The sequence below is a fragment of the Teleopsis dalmanni genome, chromosome X (assembly GCF_002237135.1).
Source record: "Teleopsis dalmanni isolate 2A chromosome X, ASM223713v2, whole genome shotgun sequence".
Classification (NCBI taxonomy): domain Eukaryota; kingdom Metazoa; phylum Arthropoda; class Insecta; order Diptera; family Diopsidae; genus Teleopsis; species Teleopsis dalmanni.
This window is the reverse complement of record NC_051848.1, coordinates 52,529,141-52,552,570: the sequence shown is the minus strand read 5'-3', so window position 1 is coordinate 52,552,570 and position 23,430 is coordinate 52,529,141. Positions and strand designations below refer to the sequence as shown.

Below are 23,430 nucleotides of genomic sequence, written 5' to 3'. Positions count from 1 at the left end.
TTAGTTGAGCTATTAGATATACGAGTGAAAATTTTCAACGTTTCGATTTTCGAACACTAAAATTCGGTTTAGCTATTAGGGATGCAAGTGAAAATTGCCAACAATCAGATTTTCGAATACTGGTATGCACTAGCATACCTAATAGCTTAACTCGAATTTTTAACAATTAGTTTTTCGAATTCGGTTTCTAAAATTCGGTTTAGCCAATACATATACGAGTAAAAATTCTTAGTGTTTAAATTTTCGAATAATGAAATTCAGTTGAGCTATTAGCTATATGAATGAAAATTCTCAACGTTCAGATTTTGGAATACTGAATTTTGCTTAAGCTAATAGATATACGAGTGAAAATTCTCAACGTTTTGATTTTCGAATACTGAAATTCGGTTGAGCTATTAGGTATACAAGTGGAAATTTTCAAATATCAGATTCTCGAATATTGAATTCTACAATTAGTATACAAGTATATATATACAAGTACACAAGTGGAAATTTTCAAATATCAGATTTTCGAATATTGAATTTTAATAGAACTATTAGATATACAAGTGGAAATTTTCAAATATCAGATTTTCGAATATTGAATTTTAATTGAGCTATTAGATATACAAGTGGAAATTTTCAAATATTAGATTTTCGAATACTGAAATTCTGTTGACTGTTAGGTAGCAGTTTTAATTAAATTATTATATGTACACCTAGCTAGCATATAAAATTTCTATGCTTTCATACTATATACAAGCATGACGTTATCATCCAATCTGTAAGATAATATTATTTTATTAACCTTTATTTATATTTTAATTTATTAAATGATATATAAATGTGTTTAAAAATTATACCCCCTTTCTTTAAACTACTCGAACTACATCACTGTGCTGTTATTACGAAAATATTATGAATGTATCTATGTTAAATATTTTAAGATGCCAACATATAAGGATTCACACATATCTTCTTGAAGTTTACAAACGCTGAAGACACAATACGGGAACATCTTTGGAATGCAATGTAATACGCAGACACAACTGAATTCAGCGTGAAACGAGCTACCTAAAGGCCCTGAGTGTGAGAAAGGAGCATTGCGGATATTTTTACCGAAGACTTGCTTTTTTCTCCACATATAATTTTGTCGTCTTGAACCTGTTTCTTGCACTTCCTTTAAAATGTGTACATAGCGCACGAATGCATTAATGTGTGTGTTCTTTTTTATTTATTTGTGTTTATTAAACGTTATTTTTTTCTTATTGTATTTGGGCAATCCACTAGATTGTTGCCGCTTCCAAAGATACAACAATTCCTGGTGGGAAAGTAAAGAGAGAAATCTAATAATGCCATTTAAACGCATTCCATATATAAAATCAACATAATATAGCCGCGAACTGCAGCTACAACAACACCAACAATAATAATAACAACAATAACAATTCTAAAAAAATTCTCTTTAAAACTTAAATATTATTTTTCTATATAAATGAAATATTTACGATATTACGACCTTGGCACTGATATATCACCAACCAGGTAAATGATTTACTCAACCGACTAATTAGTTTAACAATGGAAATCGTCCTTCCTGAGCTACGAGTAAGCAGAAGATAAATTTCATATATTTCTATGAGAGAGTTCTGAAAGGAGTTTGTCTATATATGTGAGATATTGTGTGTCATAAATTGTAAGGAGCGACATATTGCCTTCATAGGCACGAATCGGGGTGATCAAATATTTTGGTTTTGGTTTATGTTTCTGTTTTTGGTTTATGTTTATTATCCTTTATTTAATTTTCGGAAATTTTTTTGTGGTTAAATTTACACATAAGCAGGATTGTGATAAGCAGGATTACACTGGAATATGATAAAAATTTTAAAGATTTATTATGTCATTTATCAGCGCTCATGATCACACGTTCTAGTTCTGAGATACGAAAACATAGAACAGATATACGGCATTCAATAAAAATAAATCATTATATTAAGAAAATACAATGTAAAACTGTGATTAAGGATGAATACTACTTACAGCACTTTTCAGCTTTCAGTTTTCAGTTTTCAGTTTTATAATAAATCAATCGAAGTGAAAGGGAACACAACGAGAGGTGCTCGAAGAAAATTATAGAAGTCACGTCGTGATAACGCCTCATAACGATTAGTTTTCACTATAAATAAAGAAAGTTATGTTTTCAGTAAATTTGTTAACAGAAAACCACATAAATCTTTTAAAGTAGCTCCAATTTACTGAGAAATCCATAGGTATTAAAAATCATCTTCTTTTAAATACAGAAATTATTTTCTTTTTCTTAATAGGAACAAGAATATTTGTTGTGTAAATTTGAGAAAATTACCGAGAAGATTAATGCGCAATGATATAAACAAACATTGGAAAAGTGATCTATAATTTGCTTCAAATTAAATTGATAGTAGATTTTGAAGGTGCTCTATAATTTTCATATTATATTTAAATCCTGCTTTCACCCACTTAAAGGTAAATCTTACATATGCACCTTTTCTAACCATTTTGCACAAAATAGAAATAAACAGGGTACCAGCTCTTAACGGAGCTAAGCACCGCGATCCATAGTTGATCTTTTATGCAGTTCTGCACAAAATATTCTAGAGCAAAATATAAATTTGCCAGGTTACAAGTCATATTACCAAATAAAAAAATATTTCCCAAAACTCCACTGAGGAAGTGTATTTTAAAATATTCTCGAAAAAGCTGTATATGGTCAGCCAAAAAATCAATTAATTAAAAATAAAGAAAAATTTTGTTGTTGCAATTCACTACTGTCCTAAAAAACCTTAAACTACCTCCCTAAAACTATTGTACGATAAAATATACTATGCTTTTATGCTAAACATGATTTATAATGTATTTCAAAGGCTTTGTTTTTAGTAATATTCTTTCATAAGCAGCATAAAACCCTTGACGCGTTTTTAAATAAATAAAATAAATAAATAAAAAATTGTCTGGTTAACCAAAGCTTGGGTTAAGAAGACGCGATATGACAGTCATCAGCACTTCCACTCAAAGGCATATATTACCCTTTGTGATGCACTTAAAGATGTCGCCAAAAGACGCGAGTTGCTAAAGTTTGTTATCTTCGTGTAATATCCTTATTAAACCATTTGGTTTTCCAGATGTAGTTAAGTAGATCCGATAAGTGTGTTTTCAATCTCCAAGGCCTCCGCCAGGCCAGTGAAAAAGCGATCCCCAAGACATTGAAGTCGACTTGTCTGTAGTCTTGGACAGAGACACAAGAAGTGGTTGATGGATTCTATCTTCTCTTCATCTTGACAACTCTTGCATAATCAACTGTGGTTAGCCGATAATTCAATTAATTAAAAATAAAGAAAAATTTTGTTGATGTTGCAATTCACTACTGTTTAAAAACCTTTCTATTATAAAAAAGTTTCTTTAAAAAACAAAAAAAAGAGTTTCCTTCCTAACAATTAATACAAATTAAATACAAAATATTAGTTTGCGGCTAATTGACACTTCTAATCCATTATCATTCAGTAATCTAATACGTATGACCAATAAATTCATAAAGGGTATGTAGACAAGTAGTGCAAGTAGACCGAAACCTGGTTAAAATCGAATACGAATTTAAATCACTGACGGTTTATATTATTGATATTATATATATATACCTATATATATATTTATTATTTATAGGAGACAGTGAAAAAAGAGGAAAGACATGTGTAAACTGTATTTATATATTATAACTTAATAAAATTATAATAAATTTTAGATTGGCAAATAAAAAATAAATAAAAAACCCTAATGAAGGTCCTATGCCCCACTAGGGGAAGTGGACACTAAGAAGAATAATAGAGGTGTTTATAGCAGACAGTAAAATAAAGGGAATAGAGAAATACGGAAGCTGTATTTATATATTACAACTTATTAAATTTATAATAAATTCTAGATTGGCATAATAGAATAGAATATAAATAGAAATAAAAACATAATTGTATAGAAATATAATACTAAATAGAAAAATGTTTATGGAGGTATTTATAGGAGACATCAAAAAAATAAAATAAAGGAAAGACAAAGCTAAGCTAAGCTGTATCTATATGTTATAATTTATTAGATTTTTATTGAAATTAAAATTGAATCTCTCGCTGATCGTCATTAAAATCGCATAAGCCTTATGCCATATAAACTGAAATTTATTAATAAACTCGGACTGCAAACTTCCCCTTTCTGATTTCATCCATAATAAATATTTATGCACTTCGGAACACAATTGACAAGTCAAAGAGAACATAAGAACATGCGTTATCGAATCTACTTCAATACCACATAAGCTATATTTCACAAATGAAACTATGATAATTGACCTTCTAACTCCAATACTTAATTAGCGGTGTGCACAGTGACTAAGAGGAGAAAAAAATTCTAGCGCTAAATAATGACGATGGCGCCGTTTTTGACATACATTTGCGTTATTGCGCGCGCTTACGCAGAAATGCGGTGGCAACAAACTCGCCGCAGACGAAACGTCAGGCGGAATCAGGTTGCATTAGAGAATAACGATTTTTGTGGAGGCAAGCCATTTACAGAAACGAAAAATGGCGAAAATCTGTTGCGAATTTCTACCACGGTCGGGTAATGCTCGTACCAATGCAGCAGCGTAACTGTGGGGAAGTGTGCTGTGCACAACTTTTCTATGTAAGAAAATAGGTGGTGTACTAGGTAATAGACTCAATGGACTGAGACTACAGCTAACAGGCTTAGATCTACAAGAAACTATAAGGTATTATTTACATTTACCGTTTCTTACAATCACGGCGAAATGCTCTTTCTTTTCTGTTTCCCATTTCTGTTTCTGAATACATGGTTTTTTGTTGTTTTTTTGGTTTGTTTTTAGGTAATGCGCTAAATTATTTTGCCCCTTCTTTTAACACTTAAAACACTTAACAAACCAAAAAATAACACAAAAAAAAAATTAAATTTAAGAACAGTCACAGCCAACACAAATTCTCCAATTTCGAAACGCAAACATGACGACGACAACGACGGAGAATACGGAGACGACGACGACGATACACTAAGCAAAAAGGCGGTTTCTGTTTTAATTTTTGGCGCGTGGATTTTGCCCACTAAAATTACAAATTTCTTGAATATTTTTAGTTAAGCATCAACTAGAGATTTTTCTCTTTCATTTGATATGAAATTCAACTAGTTTACCTAACTGGAACTGCTTTAAAACTGCATTCAAAGATTGCATAAAATCGTCATCGAAATGCTTTCTATTACTGCATACGGACGATTGCGCCAAAAACAGATGATCGAGCGCCAAAGAATAACAATACAAATACAAAAGCATTCGTTACCAATGGTGGAATGAACTAACACCAGCAACCGAAACAGCTGCAACAACAACACAAACAAGATTTTCATGCTTTCTAAAGAATTCCACATTCCCCAAAAGACGTCGACCGCGCAAAGAGCAAACTTTGACGCAACAAACAGCAAACACTTATAAATGTGAGTGAAACAAAAGTGAGAGATACAGATAGAGAGATAGAGAGCGGCACAATTCATTAAGCTTATTTTGACTTTGTATGAAGAGTGTGTGTTATATCAGCTGTTTTGATGAGCAAATTTTTTTTCTATTCTTTCTTTTTATTTATCATTTTTTTAAATGAATTCGTGAGCGACAGGTTTGTGAAAACAATGTTGCTTGTGTCCAAAATTTTGATATTGACTACAGATTTGAATAGATAACTTTTCCTATTTCTTTCGAGTTTAAAAAAAGTTAAGTTTATTAAATTTTAAATAAGTAAAATTAATTGATTTTTAAAAAATAAAATTTAAAATAATTAAATATATCACTTTTTTGAAAAATTAAATTTATTAGTTTTTAAAATATAAAATTTAATAATTCTTGACATATAAAATTAAATACTTTTTAAAAAATAAAATTTAATAAATCTTGTAAAATTATATTTATTCATTTTTAAAAATTAAAATTTATTTATTAATTTTTAAAAAATATAATTTATTAGTTTTAACAAATAAAATTTATTAGTTTTTAAAAAATAAAATTTATTAAAATTTTGAAAAGTTATTATTAAAAAAATAAAATGTATTACTTTTTAAAAAATAAAGTTTTCAAGTTTTTTTGTGAGTAACAAAGTAAATTTATTTTATTTTAAAAATAAATACTTTGGTTCTATTTAATCATATATTTTATTTAAATTTAATATTTGGTACTTATATCGTCAACATAAATCTTATAGGTTCGATATGTTATTGTACTTTTTTAAAATTCTTACTATTATTGTTATTATGAATTCAGAAATTTGTTATTTGTTATAAAAATGTGTAATTATTATAAGAATTTATTGTTACTATAACAATTTTTTGTTATTATAACAATTTGTTATTATGCTAATTTATTATTACTATAGGAATTTTTTATTATTATAAAGACATATTATTATTAAATGAATTTATTATTTTCACATGAGTTTATTATTATGAATTTGTTTTTATTATATAAATTCGTTAGTATTATTATTATATTTTTATTATATATTATTTTTTTTATATATTATTTTTATTATATATTATTTTTATTATATATTATTTTTATTATATATTGTTTTTATTATATATTATTTTTATTGTATCAATTTATAATTATTTTATTAACTTATTGGGTTAAGTATTTGATTATTAATATTTTTTTTTTAATTGTTCATTTTCATACTATTACAACACCTTTTCTATTTGAAACAGATTTCTTATCTTAGGACTAATAATTCTTAATTGTATTTATAATTTTTTTGTTGTTATACACATCATTTTAATTAAAGTTGTATCAATAAAAAGTCAATGCAAAACAAAGGTCGTAGTATTGTTTTTTATTCATCAAACACATTTTCCAAAAATTGTATGTAATTAATAAATATCATATTATTACACATATGTACATAAAATAATTATATATCATATATTATCTTATAATAGTGTACAGCAATTAATATATAAATCATGTTAAAAAAAATTAATTATTAATATATTATGTAATAAATACATTTAAAACAAGAATAATAGATGATTCTAAATAAAAAACTATTATATATTCTTTACTTTACACAATTGATTTTCCCTTAAGCCAGAAAAAAAATTCCCTTTGCAAAATGTAACACTGTTTACTTTCCAAACAAAAACACAACAAAAATGTACACAAACGACCACCACGTCGACTCAAATTTCGCATTTTTAGTAGTAACTTTAAACAATAATTTTGAATGATTATTAAATGAATGATATAGAGTATTGCATATGGTTGGAAAGTGCATATCCTGAAAAATCAAATTTATTTCAAAAACTGAAAATTAGTGAATATTTGTCAAAGTTATAAAGAAATTAAAGTTGCAATTTTGGCGCGCGCGGGCTTCCGAGAGAGCGAATTGGGAGCAGCAGTGCATATTATCAATTGACAATGACAGCAGAGTAGCGCGCGCAACAAGCCATAAAGTATAGAAATGCGCGCGAGAGAGTACCGAAATTGCTGTAAAATATTGTTAAGCGCATAGAAAAAAAATTTTTTTTGTCAAGTTTAAAGAGAGCGAAGATGCGGCAAAAATTACTTGGAAATGAGGTTGATTTTGAAAAGAATTTTGCTTAATTTTGGGTTAATAATTGGGTCCCACCAGCAATTGCATCCTTCGTAACTAGATAATTGTTGCGTTAGCTATAGCACCATCTATGGTTTATACCTTCTGGAACCCTTATAGTGTCATATATGTACCTCAAACCCACCCACATGGTAGCCACTTACCTGATTCTGTTATCATGCAGTGAAATTATCCAATCCAATGAAACTAGATGTCGTTTTAATAAAAACCTGGACTACACATGCAGCAATTCAGACAATTGAACACTTATCTTTGTATTAATTTAGCACATTTACTGAAGAATCTGCTTTACTTTACTACATGCGAGCAATATTTAATTTCAACACTGCATTAGCAAGAAGCCAATGTTCAAATAATGATCAAACACTTTTAAGGAACTTATTTACTGATAAGAGCACAAAAAGGCTATGCTTCAGTAGCCGTTTGTGCCAATCAAAGGAAACTTTTTGACACTCACTATTTTCATAATCACTAAACTAGATGCAATGCTTTCAAATGTACTTCAGGAACCACGTACTTCAGTTGCTTGTATGTCTCCTTTGTAACTTGGTTGGTTGGTTGTGTTGTTGGTCAAAGAATTGTGTATTATTGATTATTTATTATCAGCCTTTGAATCAAATAGCCTTAACGTCTTCACAATGTCCACAATGATGACGACAACGCCAAACACAACCAGCAAATGCTTCACAAAGACGTTGCACAAATGTGGTGAAGCCAAACATAGAACATGAAAGTTATCTGCTCGCTCTTTCGCTGCTAACTAATAACCAGCGAAAATATGAACAACAACAACAACTACCACCACCACACAACAACAACTCACCAAACCGCACAGCGCAAGTGAATCAAGTAAATATGTATGCGTGCGTGGTCGAAGTCGAAGCTTACCTTCTCGTTGGTGAGAAAGGCACAATCAGCTGATATTCGCTACAAAAAAACTACGAAAGGCATGGAGACAAACTGAAATTCTGAATTGCAACAACAACAACACACCTCAATTGGCTTTTGAGCGCAGGCAGAGCTGCCTAACGAAGTCATTTTAACGGGTTCTGATTTTCATAGGCAGATTATTTAAAATAATAAATACAAATAATAATAATAGAATAATATATTTTTGTAAATTAATAATTATTTAATTATTAATTTACATAATATTTAACTGGAAAGTTAATCAATGTAATATCAGATTGTTTGTTTTAATAGTATGATAAGAAATTTTATTTTTTTTTACATATTTATTATGTATACAAATATATACATAATATAGAATATATATTACTTTTATTTATGTATTATTATAATAAATATATATTTTTAATCTTAATATAATATATCTATAATTTATAATTTATATATAATTTATTATTTATATATAATTTATAATACATATATATATATAACTTATATTGTATATATAATTTATAATACATATATATAATAATTCATATATAATTTATAATATATACATATAAATTATAATATGTATATAACTTGTATAATATATATAAATAAGAATATATATAAAATAATATGTAAGACCTTTGTTATACTTAATTTGTATATAACATATATATAATACATAATGTGTATAAATTATTCATTTCATTTTTATTGAAATATATTAATATATATTTATTAAGTTAGTAATTATATTATTATTTTATTGCATTTATTGTTATCATATTTTATTATTATTACAGTCATTAATTAAATTATGCCATATATGATTATTAATCTCTTATGTTACATATTATACGTAGCAGAATATATATGTATTATAATATATATTAAATTATACGTTAAAATATACATTACAATATATATTATAATATATATTATAATATAGATTATAATTTAGCGCAATTTAATAATATAATAAATAAGTAATATAATACATATTATAGATTATAATTTAGCGCAATTTAATAATATAATAAATAAATAATATAATACATATAAATAATATCATTTACATAATAAATTTATGTTATCATATAATATTATTATTATAAGAACATAATATATATGTGTGTTATATTATATTACATATACTTATAACAACATTCTGATTTGATTATAATATAACTATTACATAAATTATTCTTTTTTATATATACTATACATATCATTATATATTTTATATAACATTTTAATTTTATTATTATTAATTTCATTAAATACACACTATATAATGTAATAATTAAATATATATTATATATATATAATACATAAAAATATTTATATATTGCAATTAATTAATAATAACTATTATAATAATAAAAAATATGATAATATTAAATATAATAAAATAATTGATACTAATTTAAAAATAAATATTTTATTTTAAATGCTTATTTAAAATAAAAAAGGATTACTTTTGTGTATAGTTATCTTTTTTATAAAATTTATAATATTAATTTATTAATTAATTAATATTTATGTTATATAATTTTCATACAAAGAAATTGTTTAATTTTTTTTTATGACTTCAGTAAAATTATAACTATTATTTAATATTATTGATAATATTACATAAAATATTATTAAAATTAAAAGTATTTTATAGGAAATATGTTAAATAAAAAATTATTTTTAAAAATTCACATATGAATTTACTTAATTAATTTTTCTTTATTGTATTTTAATTATTCGAATGTTATACGTAAGTATAATATAATATGATACGATGAATTAAAAATTAACTATGTTAATATAAATAATATCTGTGTGAACATAGTTAATTAGAATATAATTTTAATAGTATTAAATAAAAAAATTATTTGTAGTTTAACTATTTATATCTAGTAAATTATTTATATTTATTTTTTGATGTTTTAGTTTTCATTTATTTTTTAACATATAAAATAAAATAAAACATTTTTCTTTATTTGACGTATTTATTTCATTGTATAGTTTACTGATAAAGACTATGATATTTACATAAATGTGTATATATATATAAATATATATTAAATAAACTAAACATATATATACTAAATATATATTATATATATTATATATATTTATGAATATTTATATATATTAAATTAAATTATTTTTATTAAATATATACATATATATTATATATACATATTTTATGTATTAAAATATATTTTATAAAAAAAAATAATTAAATATGCGAATATATATAAATGTATACGTTAACTAAAATGATATATTTTATGATAATGATAATATTTTATGATTACAATAATAATGAACAGTTAACCCAAATATACATAATTACAAATAAAAATTATGCAATAAAATTGAAATATAAACCAAGAATAATACAAAACTATTAATTAAAAAATTAAAATATAATTATTAATAGAAATAGATTAAACATAACAATGATTTATTATTATAATTTTAAAGTGTATTATTTTTGGATTATATTTTTCATCACATTTTTATATTTACTTAATTATTATTCTATATATATTCTAATTTAATGAATTTTATATTTTTATTTTGTACATGTTGAATTTAAATACAAATTATAATATTATAGTAAATATATTCTTGAATAAACAAATATTTTTAAAATATATTATATAAAATAGAAATAACAGAAATTTAAAAAATTCCTTGAATATATAGAATTATTAATAAATAAATTCATATTGGTATTATGTTTTATATATTAATAATTTTAAGTAATTTATTTTTATAATATTTATTGTAGATAAAAGTTATATTATTAATAACTTAATAAAGTAGACCCAAAAAAAAAACGTTTTTTGCAAATTTTTTGTAAAATATTTTTATTAATTGTAAATTGTATTAATTAATATTAAAACGAAAAATACAAAAGTTTCTTTTTATAATAAAATTTTATGAATCTAAAAAAAAAATATTTTAATGAATATAAATAATTCTACTTGATTATGTGTATTTAAACATTTTAAAATAAATATTTTTTAACATATTCTCGGTAGTGATTACTGCATATTTAATATTTATATTTAATATATCATTATAACATTTAGTACAATAAATATATTTTTATTTATGTGTTATTATGATTTCAACTTATGACATTGTACCATAAATTAATATTGCATTTAAAAATAAATAATTAATTAAGTAAATTTATTACAAACTAAAAATAAAAATATTTTAAATATTAGTATATATATGTTATAATGCACTTCTAGTATATATATAATGCACAGTTTTATAGTACATTTCCTCTTCTGAATAATATTATTAATATTTATGTTTTGGACTTTATTCACGGAATGATAAATATAATCTATAAAATAAATAGAGAAAGTAATAATAAAGAAAAATAATAATAAATAAATACAACAATATATAAAAATAATATTATATATAATTTTCAACAATTATCTTTATATATTTAATTAAAAAAATAAAAATATATGTGTAAATAGTATTATATGAAAAAATAATATTTAAAATATATATTAAATAAAAATAACATATTTTAATTGATAAATATTTTTTTGTAAAAAAATTAATATTCTAATAAATAAATAAATATAATGATATATAAAAATAATATTATATATAATTTATAATAACAATTATTTTGAATTATGAAAATAAAATCATATAAAAATAAAAATAAGATATATAAAAACAATATTATATAAAAATTATAATATATAATATAAATTATAAATAAAAATAGTTAATTACAAAATATATTTTAATTAATAAATATTTTGTGGGTATAAGAAGGTTAAAATTTAAAGCTAAATTATATTGTATTTATAATTATGTTAGAAAATTTACAAAATTATTTTAAATATTTTGTTATTAAAAATATTATGGATAATGTTAAATATATAACAATTAAAATTTGAAATAAAATTTAAAATAAAAGAGATGAAAATTATAAAGCTTAAAAATTATTTTACTTTTTATTTATTATTTATCTATTTATTAAATATTTATCTATTTATTTATTATTTATCTATTTATTTATTTTTTGTTGATTTAATTTTAAAATATATAAGCTAGTGTCGACCTCAATATTTATGTGTTTAATTTTTGCAGGACTTTAGATCGTGTTTTTTTTAAAAATGTATATTTATATATAATAACTTATATTACAAAACAAACCAAACTTAAGACAAACAAAAATTTCACAGTTGTTAAATAAAAGTATATACATATATACATAACATACATTATATAAAAATATAAATTTTAATAAACACTTTATTTATTATTATATAAATAGTTAAATTTTTTGTATAGAATTTTTAAGTAATTGAATTTTTTATCAGATAAAATAAAATAGTTTCTGTCGTTGTATAAAATTTTTATATTAAATTTAAAATGAAATTATAAAGTAATTATATTTTTAATTATTTATATCAATTAAATAACTAGTTAGTTCACAATATAATTAATTATACTGGATTATATTATATTAAAAATATACAAATATACAAAATATATATAGAAGAAAAATTGAAATACTTAATTATTCCTAATTACTAATTTAAAATGTCTGTTTTTATACTTATTTTTAATTATTTTGCTTTAAGGCATCAATAATTTTACATTGCCATTAAGATATATATACATATTGAAATAAAATAAAAAATATATGTAATACATAAAAATATATATTATACACTAAAATATATATATAACACAAAAATATATACAATACAAATTTAATAATAAATATATTAATTTAAAAATAATATAGCTAATGTAAATATACTAAAATATAAATGTGATATAAAATTTATTTTTATATAAAGGTATGTCAATAAATTTAGAAGTATGACATATATATATGGGTATACATAATTTTTATAAGACAAATTTTTTTTTTATTTTCCAATTTCAATTATAAATATTAATTTGTTTTAATTTATTTAAAAATTTGTTTACTATTATTTTAGATAAGAATTAAAAATAATTTCTACTACCATATCTTTAAAAAAAAAACAAATAATTGTTGAATAAAAATGTAGAAATAAAATTAATTTTTATTTGCATATTAAGTATTTGATATTATTTATATAAAATTTGAAATGTAAATTTTATTAATTATTTTACAACACGTAATCGTAATTGAAAATTGTTATTATTTTAAACATATTTTAAATGATAAAATCTTTCTTTAAAATAAAAATAAATGAAATATATTCTATAATATATTTAAAATATAATATTTATATGAATTACATCAATTATTTGTTATATGCAAATATATATTTGCCAACTAAAAAAAATAAAATTTAATTATAATTATGTATTTATTTATTTACACGGTAAGTCGATATGTTTAACATTAGATAAAAGTTTTTATAATAAATACATAATAAGCAATTTATTTAATATGTGAATTTTCTTTCACAAAAAAAAAATATTTTGATAAATTTTAATATTTAATTTTGATAAATTTTTTATATTCATAATATTATGTATTTTAGTTAATTTTATAATTGTTAATTTAATTTTTTAAACGGGGTTTTAATTACCCCGTTAAACATAAACTTACAATAATACAATATACCTATAAGATTTATTTTTGTTGGGATCATATATCTCTAACATTATCTCTAATATATTGTAGAAAATTCAACTATTTAAATAAAAAGCAATTGAAATGCACTACAATGTCTAAAGTTCCAAGAACAGCAGGATCTACGTCCCAGAGTTATTTCTTGATTTCGACAACCAACTGCCGTTCACCAACCCCAAAAAGAACTACACAAGCAGATCCTAGCAGGCTACAACAACAATGCGTCTACTTTTTTAAGTCTCTGCTGGACACATACAAAGCAAATAAAAGTGTTATTGAGTGCTAAAAATGTGTAGATGATATAGCTTTGTATGACTCTTTAGAATAATATCTAGCATCACAGAAGCACATTTAGCTAGTGTTCAAACAGTTCTGTGTTGCATTTATGTATTCTGTAAAAGCGTCACAAACAGTAAAGTGCTATCATAACAGCTATCAACTATCCTTTTTTTGGTACTATAAATACAACAATCCCTTTTGAAAACAACATCTGTGAAATCGAATATATCCTAAGACTAAATGCTCTTCATAATTTTGAGAACATAGTTACATCGAAGCAAAATTCACAACAGATTTCTAAAATATCCAGGGATAAAAGACTACTTTATCAATAAGCTATAATAGTTCAATTTAGCTCATGGTATAGCAATTAGCTCGGATTTTACCTTTCATGTATACATTATTTGTATGTCAACTGTAGCTGTATTCCTTATGACATCCCTCATCTGCTTTCTTGTTAAACTGTGCATACTAGTTCCTTACCTCCTTACCATTCAGGTGAAAAGATTTCTTTATGTAGACCTAGATTGATTTTAATACTACATCATTTACATTCCTACTCTCTAATATATCTTATCTTCCATATATTTTATCAAACTCTCTTTTCTTCATCAAACCACTCTTCGTGTTTATCTCGTAATTAATTCATATTCTTTTTTATGTTACCTACTTTCTGAAATCTCGGAGTTGCTGTAGTACGACTTAAATCACTTATAAGACAGGAACTAATCTTTAATTTTATACAACGCAATGGGATATAACCAATATAATTTTACTTTACATTATAGACACCACATAACTGAAAGTGAAAATGTAAAGGACGGGATCTACACGGGATCTTTGGTAGAAGGATATGATAGAAAACCAAAAAAATACTTTTATTGTAACTTCATCTACTATCGTTTACCGATTCTTTGTGTTTCGTAGTATCTAAATCAAGAAATGTATGGTCAAATCACATGTGCATCAGTTAATTAAATCAGAGGAAATTTAAAGTTAAAATGCTTTTATACAGCATTTTTTGTAGAGATATCCCATAGTGCAGAAAAATTTTTATTATTCAAATAAAAATGATTTGGCTATGGTGCGTTATGAGAGAAGATCCATAATCTTTGGACTACCAGTTATATCTATCAATCAATGCTGAATGCATTATACTATAATATATATATATTATAGTAATAATATATATCTAATATATATCATATATATATAATATATATCATATATATATATCATATATATATAATATATATCATATATATATATCATATATATATAATATATATCATATATATATATCATATATATATAATATATATCATATATATATATCATATATATATAATATATATAATTAAAAAGAATAAATACTAAGTGGTTTTACGCCCATTAAATTTTGTGGGGTGATAATATGAACTAATAAGCCTGATCACATGGATTAAAATCGCAATATAATTTAAAAAATCATTTAATTGAAAATCGATATGATCTGCAAAAAGTTTTACAATTTATAAAATATTCATCTGGAGAAAATTATCCCCAAAACTATATTTAATACAGAGTATGAAGAGTAAAAGGAAAAGTTTTCAATTACCAGTATATATAGTATATATGTTTTTCTTAACTAGTGACTTTTTTGGAGTCTAAAAAATCATATTATAAAAAATCTTAAATTATTGTATCTTATTTTAGATGTACCCAAATATTAGACATGCAGTTCTAGGAACTCGTTTGTTCCTAGAAATTTTGATTTAATAAAGGGAAAACACAACAATGAAAACTTATCGTTCAGCGGTCCATATCAGTCAATATAATTTTTATAACGTCTATTCTGTGAAATAAGAATGTAGTTTTGATTAAATAATATAATATTTACTTGTCTTTTTCTAATCTTGATACTAACCTATAAATCCTGTTAGAAAAACTTTAGTCAAGCGTTTGTCGGAAGTCAAAGCTGTAGTTCTCAAACAACATAAATGTTTATAAATATTGATCAATTTTATATATGATGCTTGAGGACGTATGACCTAATCAACGCAAACGAACGAGAATATGATAACAATATTGAACTTGGTACTTCATAATTGATAGATAGTACATTCTACACATGAGATATACGTACCGTCAGCAAGCGTTTGATGTTTGAAAAGTTATTTATCAGATTTTTTGAGCTTTTAAAATTTATCCAAAATTTTAAACCGAATGTCAACTTATGTTAAATAATTTCAAAGGTTACAATCGAAGATCTTGAGAATGCTAATAGAATGCACCATGGTTCAAAAAAAATTTCAACCTTCACAGAGATTTGGACGGATCGCTAGTGTTAGAAGAAGCTACTCAAACAAAGGTTGGAAACGACTAAAATGGAAAGATATAATTAACATATGCTAACAGGCAGATATTTGTTATCATTATGATTTTTGTTTATTAACTAATTTTAATTTTATGGTAAATATTAATTAAGTTTATCCAAAAAATTAACTCTGGTAAAAATTAAATCAGATTTTAAAATTCAAAGTATTTATTGTAATTTGCTATGTGAAAGATTCAATAAAAATATTCTCTAACAGAGATCTTTCTATATGCGTTTAGGGTCTGTGTTAGCATAACATATTTCAATCTATTCTAAATCTACACTTCCCAACATTAGCACCTCATTTTGCTTAGTAACACTAAAATATTTCTTGCTTATCAATTGGAACAGAAGAGATATAGTAGAAACTATAACCACAGGTACATAACGTTTGTTGTCCTAGCAATCCCCAGGTATACTAATACACTAATCGATTATTATTATTAAGTGTTTTAAAGAAAAATCAAAAAATATAATGAAAAAACTACACACAGAGTGGCTGAGTATAGTTTTCAAAACTGAATATTGTTTATAAATCGATAATTAAATGTTATTTAATAACGATCACAAGGCTAGAGAATAAGAAATTAATTGAAGTTATTAATAGTGGAGCGTTAAAAAGCCAGATAAAAAGTTTATTGAAGCAACAGAGCCTAAGTCTCAGAACTAGGTTCCAAAACCGAATCGAAGCCACTCGTATTTTCAGACGATCAAGTACCATTCGTCTCTTCCAACACAGTTTACAACAAGTACTAGAATTATTCAACGACGACCAATTGTCGTCACCTCCCGAACCAAATATAAATTGTAAAAAACAGAATAATTACCAGGGCTATAACAACAACAACAACAAAAGGAAAATTGAAATTATGTAGCTTAAAATAGAGAACAAGAAAACGGTTAGTGCCAAAAAAAATAACTCGTATCAAACGAGTGGGATTATGTGGGATTATAATAAAGTAGCCAACAAAATGAAGTACAAATTATATATACAAATATTCATAACTCTTAATGAAGAGCGATCTGGAGAGTAATGTTAAAGAACTTTAGTGGATATTTAATGGTATGGTATTTTTGATACAGGTTTTATATAAGTGCCAACCTATAATTACAACTTAATTTATTATATATTACATATAACTTATTATACTTTTTTAAATATACATACGAAAGAGTTGGTTAGAAATTTAATTATGTGTTGAGAGCATGAAGCAAAGCCAAAAATATTCTTCAATATGAAGAACTTACATTTATACAATACAATATTACTAATTATATTGGAGTTTATCAATAAAGGTAACCACAAGTGGTCTGAGAGTGTTCTCACTGTACCAAAGTCTTCTCGTACTACTAGAGAAGAACAAATATATCATAAATCTAAATCCCATTGGAGTTCATCAATAAAGCTTACCACAAGTGGTCTGACAGAGTTCTTACTGTATCGAACTATTCTTCTCGTTCTACCTAGAGACGAAGAGCAAATATCTTATAAATATAAATCATATTATACTACATCAATAAAGCTTACCACAAGTGTTCTGAGAGAGTTGTCTCTGTATCGAACTCTTCTTCTCGTACTACCTAGACAGGAATAGCGAATATCTCATAAATCTAAACTGATCGACTTTAAAAACAATTATTAGTGATAACTGAACACTGCCTTCTAAATAAACATACAGCACGATTAATGTTTTCAACGACCAATGAATGCAAACTATATATAGAATACACAGAAATATCCTTACACATCCTTAGAGGTTGCATTGCTCTTGTAGAATATAGGAGAAGAAATTTCCACAAAGAATTGATCACGAATCTTACTTGTAAATAATCAATCTAGAAAAAACTAAAAATTTTCTGGATACAGCCGAAGTTGAAGAAAGCCTACGGTAACTACGGTGGAGGCAGGACACAATAGTCTGTCAAGGGAAAAAATGTCAGGAGCAGCTAATGATAGAGGCCATCAAATATTAAAGTACAATCTATATTGGGAATAAATAATACAATTAGGAACATAATAGAAGCATTAAACTAACACATTCCTGGCTGACTCTAACACTACTTAGTGTTTACCGAACCGGTAAGGCGGCTTTACAATAAACTCATCACCTCTAATTGCTTAATCCTATTAAACAGCATTTGTTAAACTCCTCCATGTACTGCCAGTGTTCCTGTAGTATGTGACATTGTAGAAGTAGGGTTTTGGATGCACTTTGTTGTTTTAGTTCCAAGATGTCTTGCAAGGACGGAATTGTTTCTTCTGTCAACAGCAGCCACTGCTGCCTTCGCACATTCCCGGTTTTTCTTTTTCGACTTAATCTCTTCATTTTAGTTGTTTTTGTTTTTTAGTATATTTGCAGCTGAGTTAATTTTAATAACAAATTAACTTTTTTTTGCAGAATCAAACAATAAATAATTAGTAAACACACCAACTCTCAACTACCACTGACAACGCACTAAAGCAATCAAATGCTTCACGCAATTTTAGCAGCTGATTAGGTGAAACGTCACTTGCTCAGCCAAACAGTGAGCATATGTTCGAATTTTCGAACAATAACAAAATAGTGACGACATAAACCGCACACAAGTGCATGATGGTAAAGAAATTAAGTACTCATTTGAACATTCATCTGTAAAAACAGTGGCGATTTTATTAAAGTCAAGTGGTGTGCATTGCGCGTCCTATATATGTACATACGTATACAGCAATCAATAAGAATCTATGTATATAGATAGCATACATATATATATAACAACAATATATATAGATCGGAAAATGTCGTTGCTTTTTGTTCATATTCTACGGATTCTGCACACACACATGTTATGTAAACTACATAATCTCCATATAAAAGATTATTAGTTATAATTTTATCTTTCACAGTTGTAAAAACACCATTAGGTTAGAGTGTATTAAGAAGGTGAGTAAAAACAGACCTTGACATATGTGAGTCAAACATTTCAAGGTGGGATTAAAATAACTGTAAAGGTCTATTTTTTTATTTTTTTATTACATATAAAAATTTCTATTTATCACTGTCGTTTTTCTTATAGATGAACCAATTAATAAAAAGATAGCGATAAATTTTTACCTGTACCCTATAGGCTATGTTAGGTTGGAATGGCGGCCTTGTGTACCAAGCAAGTCCACTGTACTGCTTTTTAATCGCTTAAATCAGTAATCGCGACGCTCAGAAGGGTATATTCATTTTCGATCAAAACGTTATGAAAAAAAATGGTTACACTTCCACCGACTTTTACTGACTGTCCGCTACACATGCATATATATACATGTATATATGATGTATGCTACATCCAAAAAATCTCAACAACGTAAGTAAAGCATCCGTATTGAAAGCTATGAAAACTATTATTTTTGACATTATCACAATTGTTTGTCCTCAAACATTTTGATACCGTGAGTGGCTTCAGACAATGTGATCCCTTATCTTCTGATCTTTTTAATTTCATTATGGAAGTGATAATGCGCACGGCAGGTGTTTATCGTAATGTAACAATATTTTACAAATGTGTACAGCTCCTTGCTCACATTAACGACATTGACATCATTGGGGGTAGCAAGCGTGATTTTACAGCTACCTTTCTGTTATCGAAAAGGAATCTCCAAGAATGGGTTTAGCGGTTAAGTTTTTTCAATCTTAAATAAAAGAGATATTAAAATTACATTAACTGCTATTACCCAGACAAACACTTACGAAACTAGTTGGTAACTGTAAGATCGGACCTGATATATATAAATATATATATATTATATATATATATAATATATATATATAAATATATTAATATATATATACTATATAAGTAAAATATTACATCTGATATATATAATATAATATAGTATATATTATATATATATGATTTATTATATGTATACATGATTTTTATATGATATAATTTGCTAATAATAGGATTGCAGTTAATAATTAATTAATCATCGACAAAGGGAATTATATACGGCATTAGTAATTCCATATTTTATTTTATATTAAACAATCATCAATTCTTGTATAAAAAATTTACATTTTTATAACATTAAAATTTGTAAGTTTTAAAATAAGTGCTAATAAAAAGCATTCTAGTGTTATGAAAATCATTTTTTTTTAAATGTGCACAAAAAAAAAATAAAGTAAATATCAATATATTATTATTTTTACTATTTATGTATTAAGTCCAGATTGATACATTAGGAAGCAATAAATGACATTTTTTCAATATTCTATATAATTTATATCATATTTCCATTGCAGCTAAAACTATTTATGTTAATGAAATCAAGTTTCAATCGTTTTCATTCGCATAAGCTGATTTACAGCTTACATTGATTTTTACAGTTTGTTTACAATTTACACATAAAACATATTTCAATATTTGTAAAGTTCCCTTTTGGAAAATTTATTTTTAACAGTTGCATTCGACATTTTTCCCCTTAAATAAGTTGATTTATTTATAATAAGCTCATTAATATAAAAGCTTTTTGTGTGGTAAATAATTATCATTAGCAGACTTAAGAAGGAAAACTACTTAAATAAGACAACTGGAAAAATGGTATTACTTGGTTTAATATTTATAGTTCTTCTTAAAATCCCATGATTTACTATATCGCGCTAGATATGAAAACATTTCACCAAGCATTAGAAAAAATAGTTTTCATTTTGTTATTAAAAAATTTTATGGTATACAGTCTTAAAATATTAGAGGAAAAATAAGAGCAGGTACCTTAATTCTCGTCGTTTTAACATAATGAGAAGTAATTTAATGCAACTTAGCCGCTTGATGCGGACGTTATCTTCAAGACTGTCTCGAAAACTGTGTCTTCGAATGCGAATTTTAAAACGAATGCAAGCATTATGTAATTTTGTAATTATTCGCACACACGCTTTTTACGTTTAAACAGAATAAAATTAAATTTCAAGCTTTAAGTCTTAGGATAGTGTAAACGCAATTAAAAACATTGTCAAGTATGAAGCTATCGCTTAAGCGTTTGAATAGAGTGTAGGTGAAAACAGCACTTGAAAATTTTTGTGTTGACTTTGAACATCTATATAATTTCATTATCTTTGATATTACCTATTAATTATTTATTTCGCCCTTCGTTGCAGAAGAGTAGTGTATGAAGAAGTGCATTTTAAATGTTCAATAAGACAATTAGTGAACCCAGAAAGCTCTGTTACGCTACGTAAAACAGCGCAGTACGCAATTCTTTGCACCATACGGCACAATTTGCCATCGTATAAAATTTACTTAGGAAAATTATTTTTAATTTTTTTAAATTATTTTAAATTATTTTTTAAATTAAAATTATCAATTCATTTAATATAAACAAAACACATATTAATGCTATTAACCAATGACTGTTAATCATATAGAAAGTAAATTGGGACGTGTATAATTTCCCCGGAAAACCGCGACAAACTAAAAACTATAAGTAAAAAAATAATTAAAAAAGTAAAGCAATAGCAAAATAATTTGTTAAAAATTACTGCAATAGTCGGCGGAATTGTTTACATAGCAGAAATCAACAATAAATAAATAAAGCTATCAAAAAAAAAAAAAAGTAGTTTAAATTGTTAAAACTAGGGCTAAAAAGTGTACTCGCATTGCGAAGTTCGAGCAGTTCAATGCGCTCGAGCATTTGGCTCGAACGCAAAATTGCTCCGAAGCTCCAAGCAACTCCACTTTAAATATTTTATTTATTTTTTTTATTTGTTTAATTTATTTTATTTCATTTATTTATTTATTTTATTTCATTTATTTATTTATTTTATTTTATTTTACTTATTTATTTATTTTATTTATTTAATTATTTTATTTATTTATTGAAATTAATTATAAAGTTAGCTAAGAATAAGGAACTGAACTACTACGTCCTTCGCCCTGTGCAACTCCAATTATATTTGAAGCTCAGCTCTAGTTAAAATAAATTATAAAAACATAAAGAAATAAATTTATAGTAAAAACACAACAAAAATATAAATATTAATTTTTTAAATTTTATTTTATTTATTAATATTTTTTACGTAAATAAGAAGTTACTTTTCATATTCGGAAATACTTTAAGAGAATAGTTTAAATAGTTTAAGAGAAAAGATTTTACATAACTGTTATAGAAGTTTAAAGTTTGTGGTTTTATTATTCATATATATATTTTATCAGATATAAGTGATATATAAGTGATTTCTTGAGGCCATACACAACATAATCATACATTGTGTTACGATTGCATACTTTAAGGCAGGAGCATTGTCAAGAACCTGGATTTGACAGACCCAAATAATTTGTTGATTTTACATTATTTTTATTCGAATGCAGTTTTATTAGTTTAATTAAATTAGTTGTTTTATCTAATTTTTATTCATTTTATTTAAATAAATTTCAGTAATTAAATTTGCCATGGTCACGTTCCTTTTACCCTAACTACAACTCTGACAAGGAAACGTTTAACGTCCGTACTGTACTTGCAACGACAACTTATATCAGGTCAACTAGTCTGCCATATTCCATCCTTTTGCAATACGAATATGCCTTGCCATAAATGTTTATTCTACATTTATAATTGCATTATGTTATGTTACCAGTCGAACTGAAGTCGAAGT

General features: G+C 24.8%; 2 protein-coding genes across 3 annotated transcripts in view; both read right to left on the bottom strand.

The window, feature by feature from the left end:
• Positions 1–8,499, bottom strand: part of LOC119688916 (G1/S-specific cyclin-E) — a 51,977-nt gene extending 43,478 nt beyond the window's left edge. The window contains exon 1 of one of the 2 annotated variants that reach the window (XM_038103587.1): positions 7,805–8,499. The gene's annotated coding sequence lies outside the window, so the exon portion shown is untranslated. Of the gene's footprint in view, positions 1–4,782; positions 4,931–7,804 lie in introns of those variants that run through there. The other variant, XM_038103588.1, reaches the window with a different exon arrangement.
• LOC119688414 (sesquipedalian-1-like) overlaps positions 2,055–23,430 on the bottom strand; it is a 22,468-nt gene continuing 1,092 nt past the window's right edge. Inside the window, exon 4 of the mRNA XM_038103095.1 lies at positions 2,055–2,155. Within this exon, the coding sequence (XP_037959023.1) occupies positions 2,055–2,155 (101 nt within the window). The remainder of the gene's footprint in view (positions 2,156–23,430) is intronic.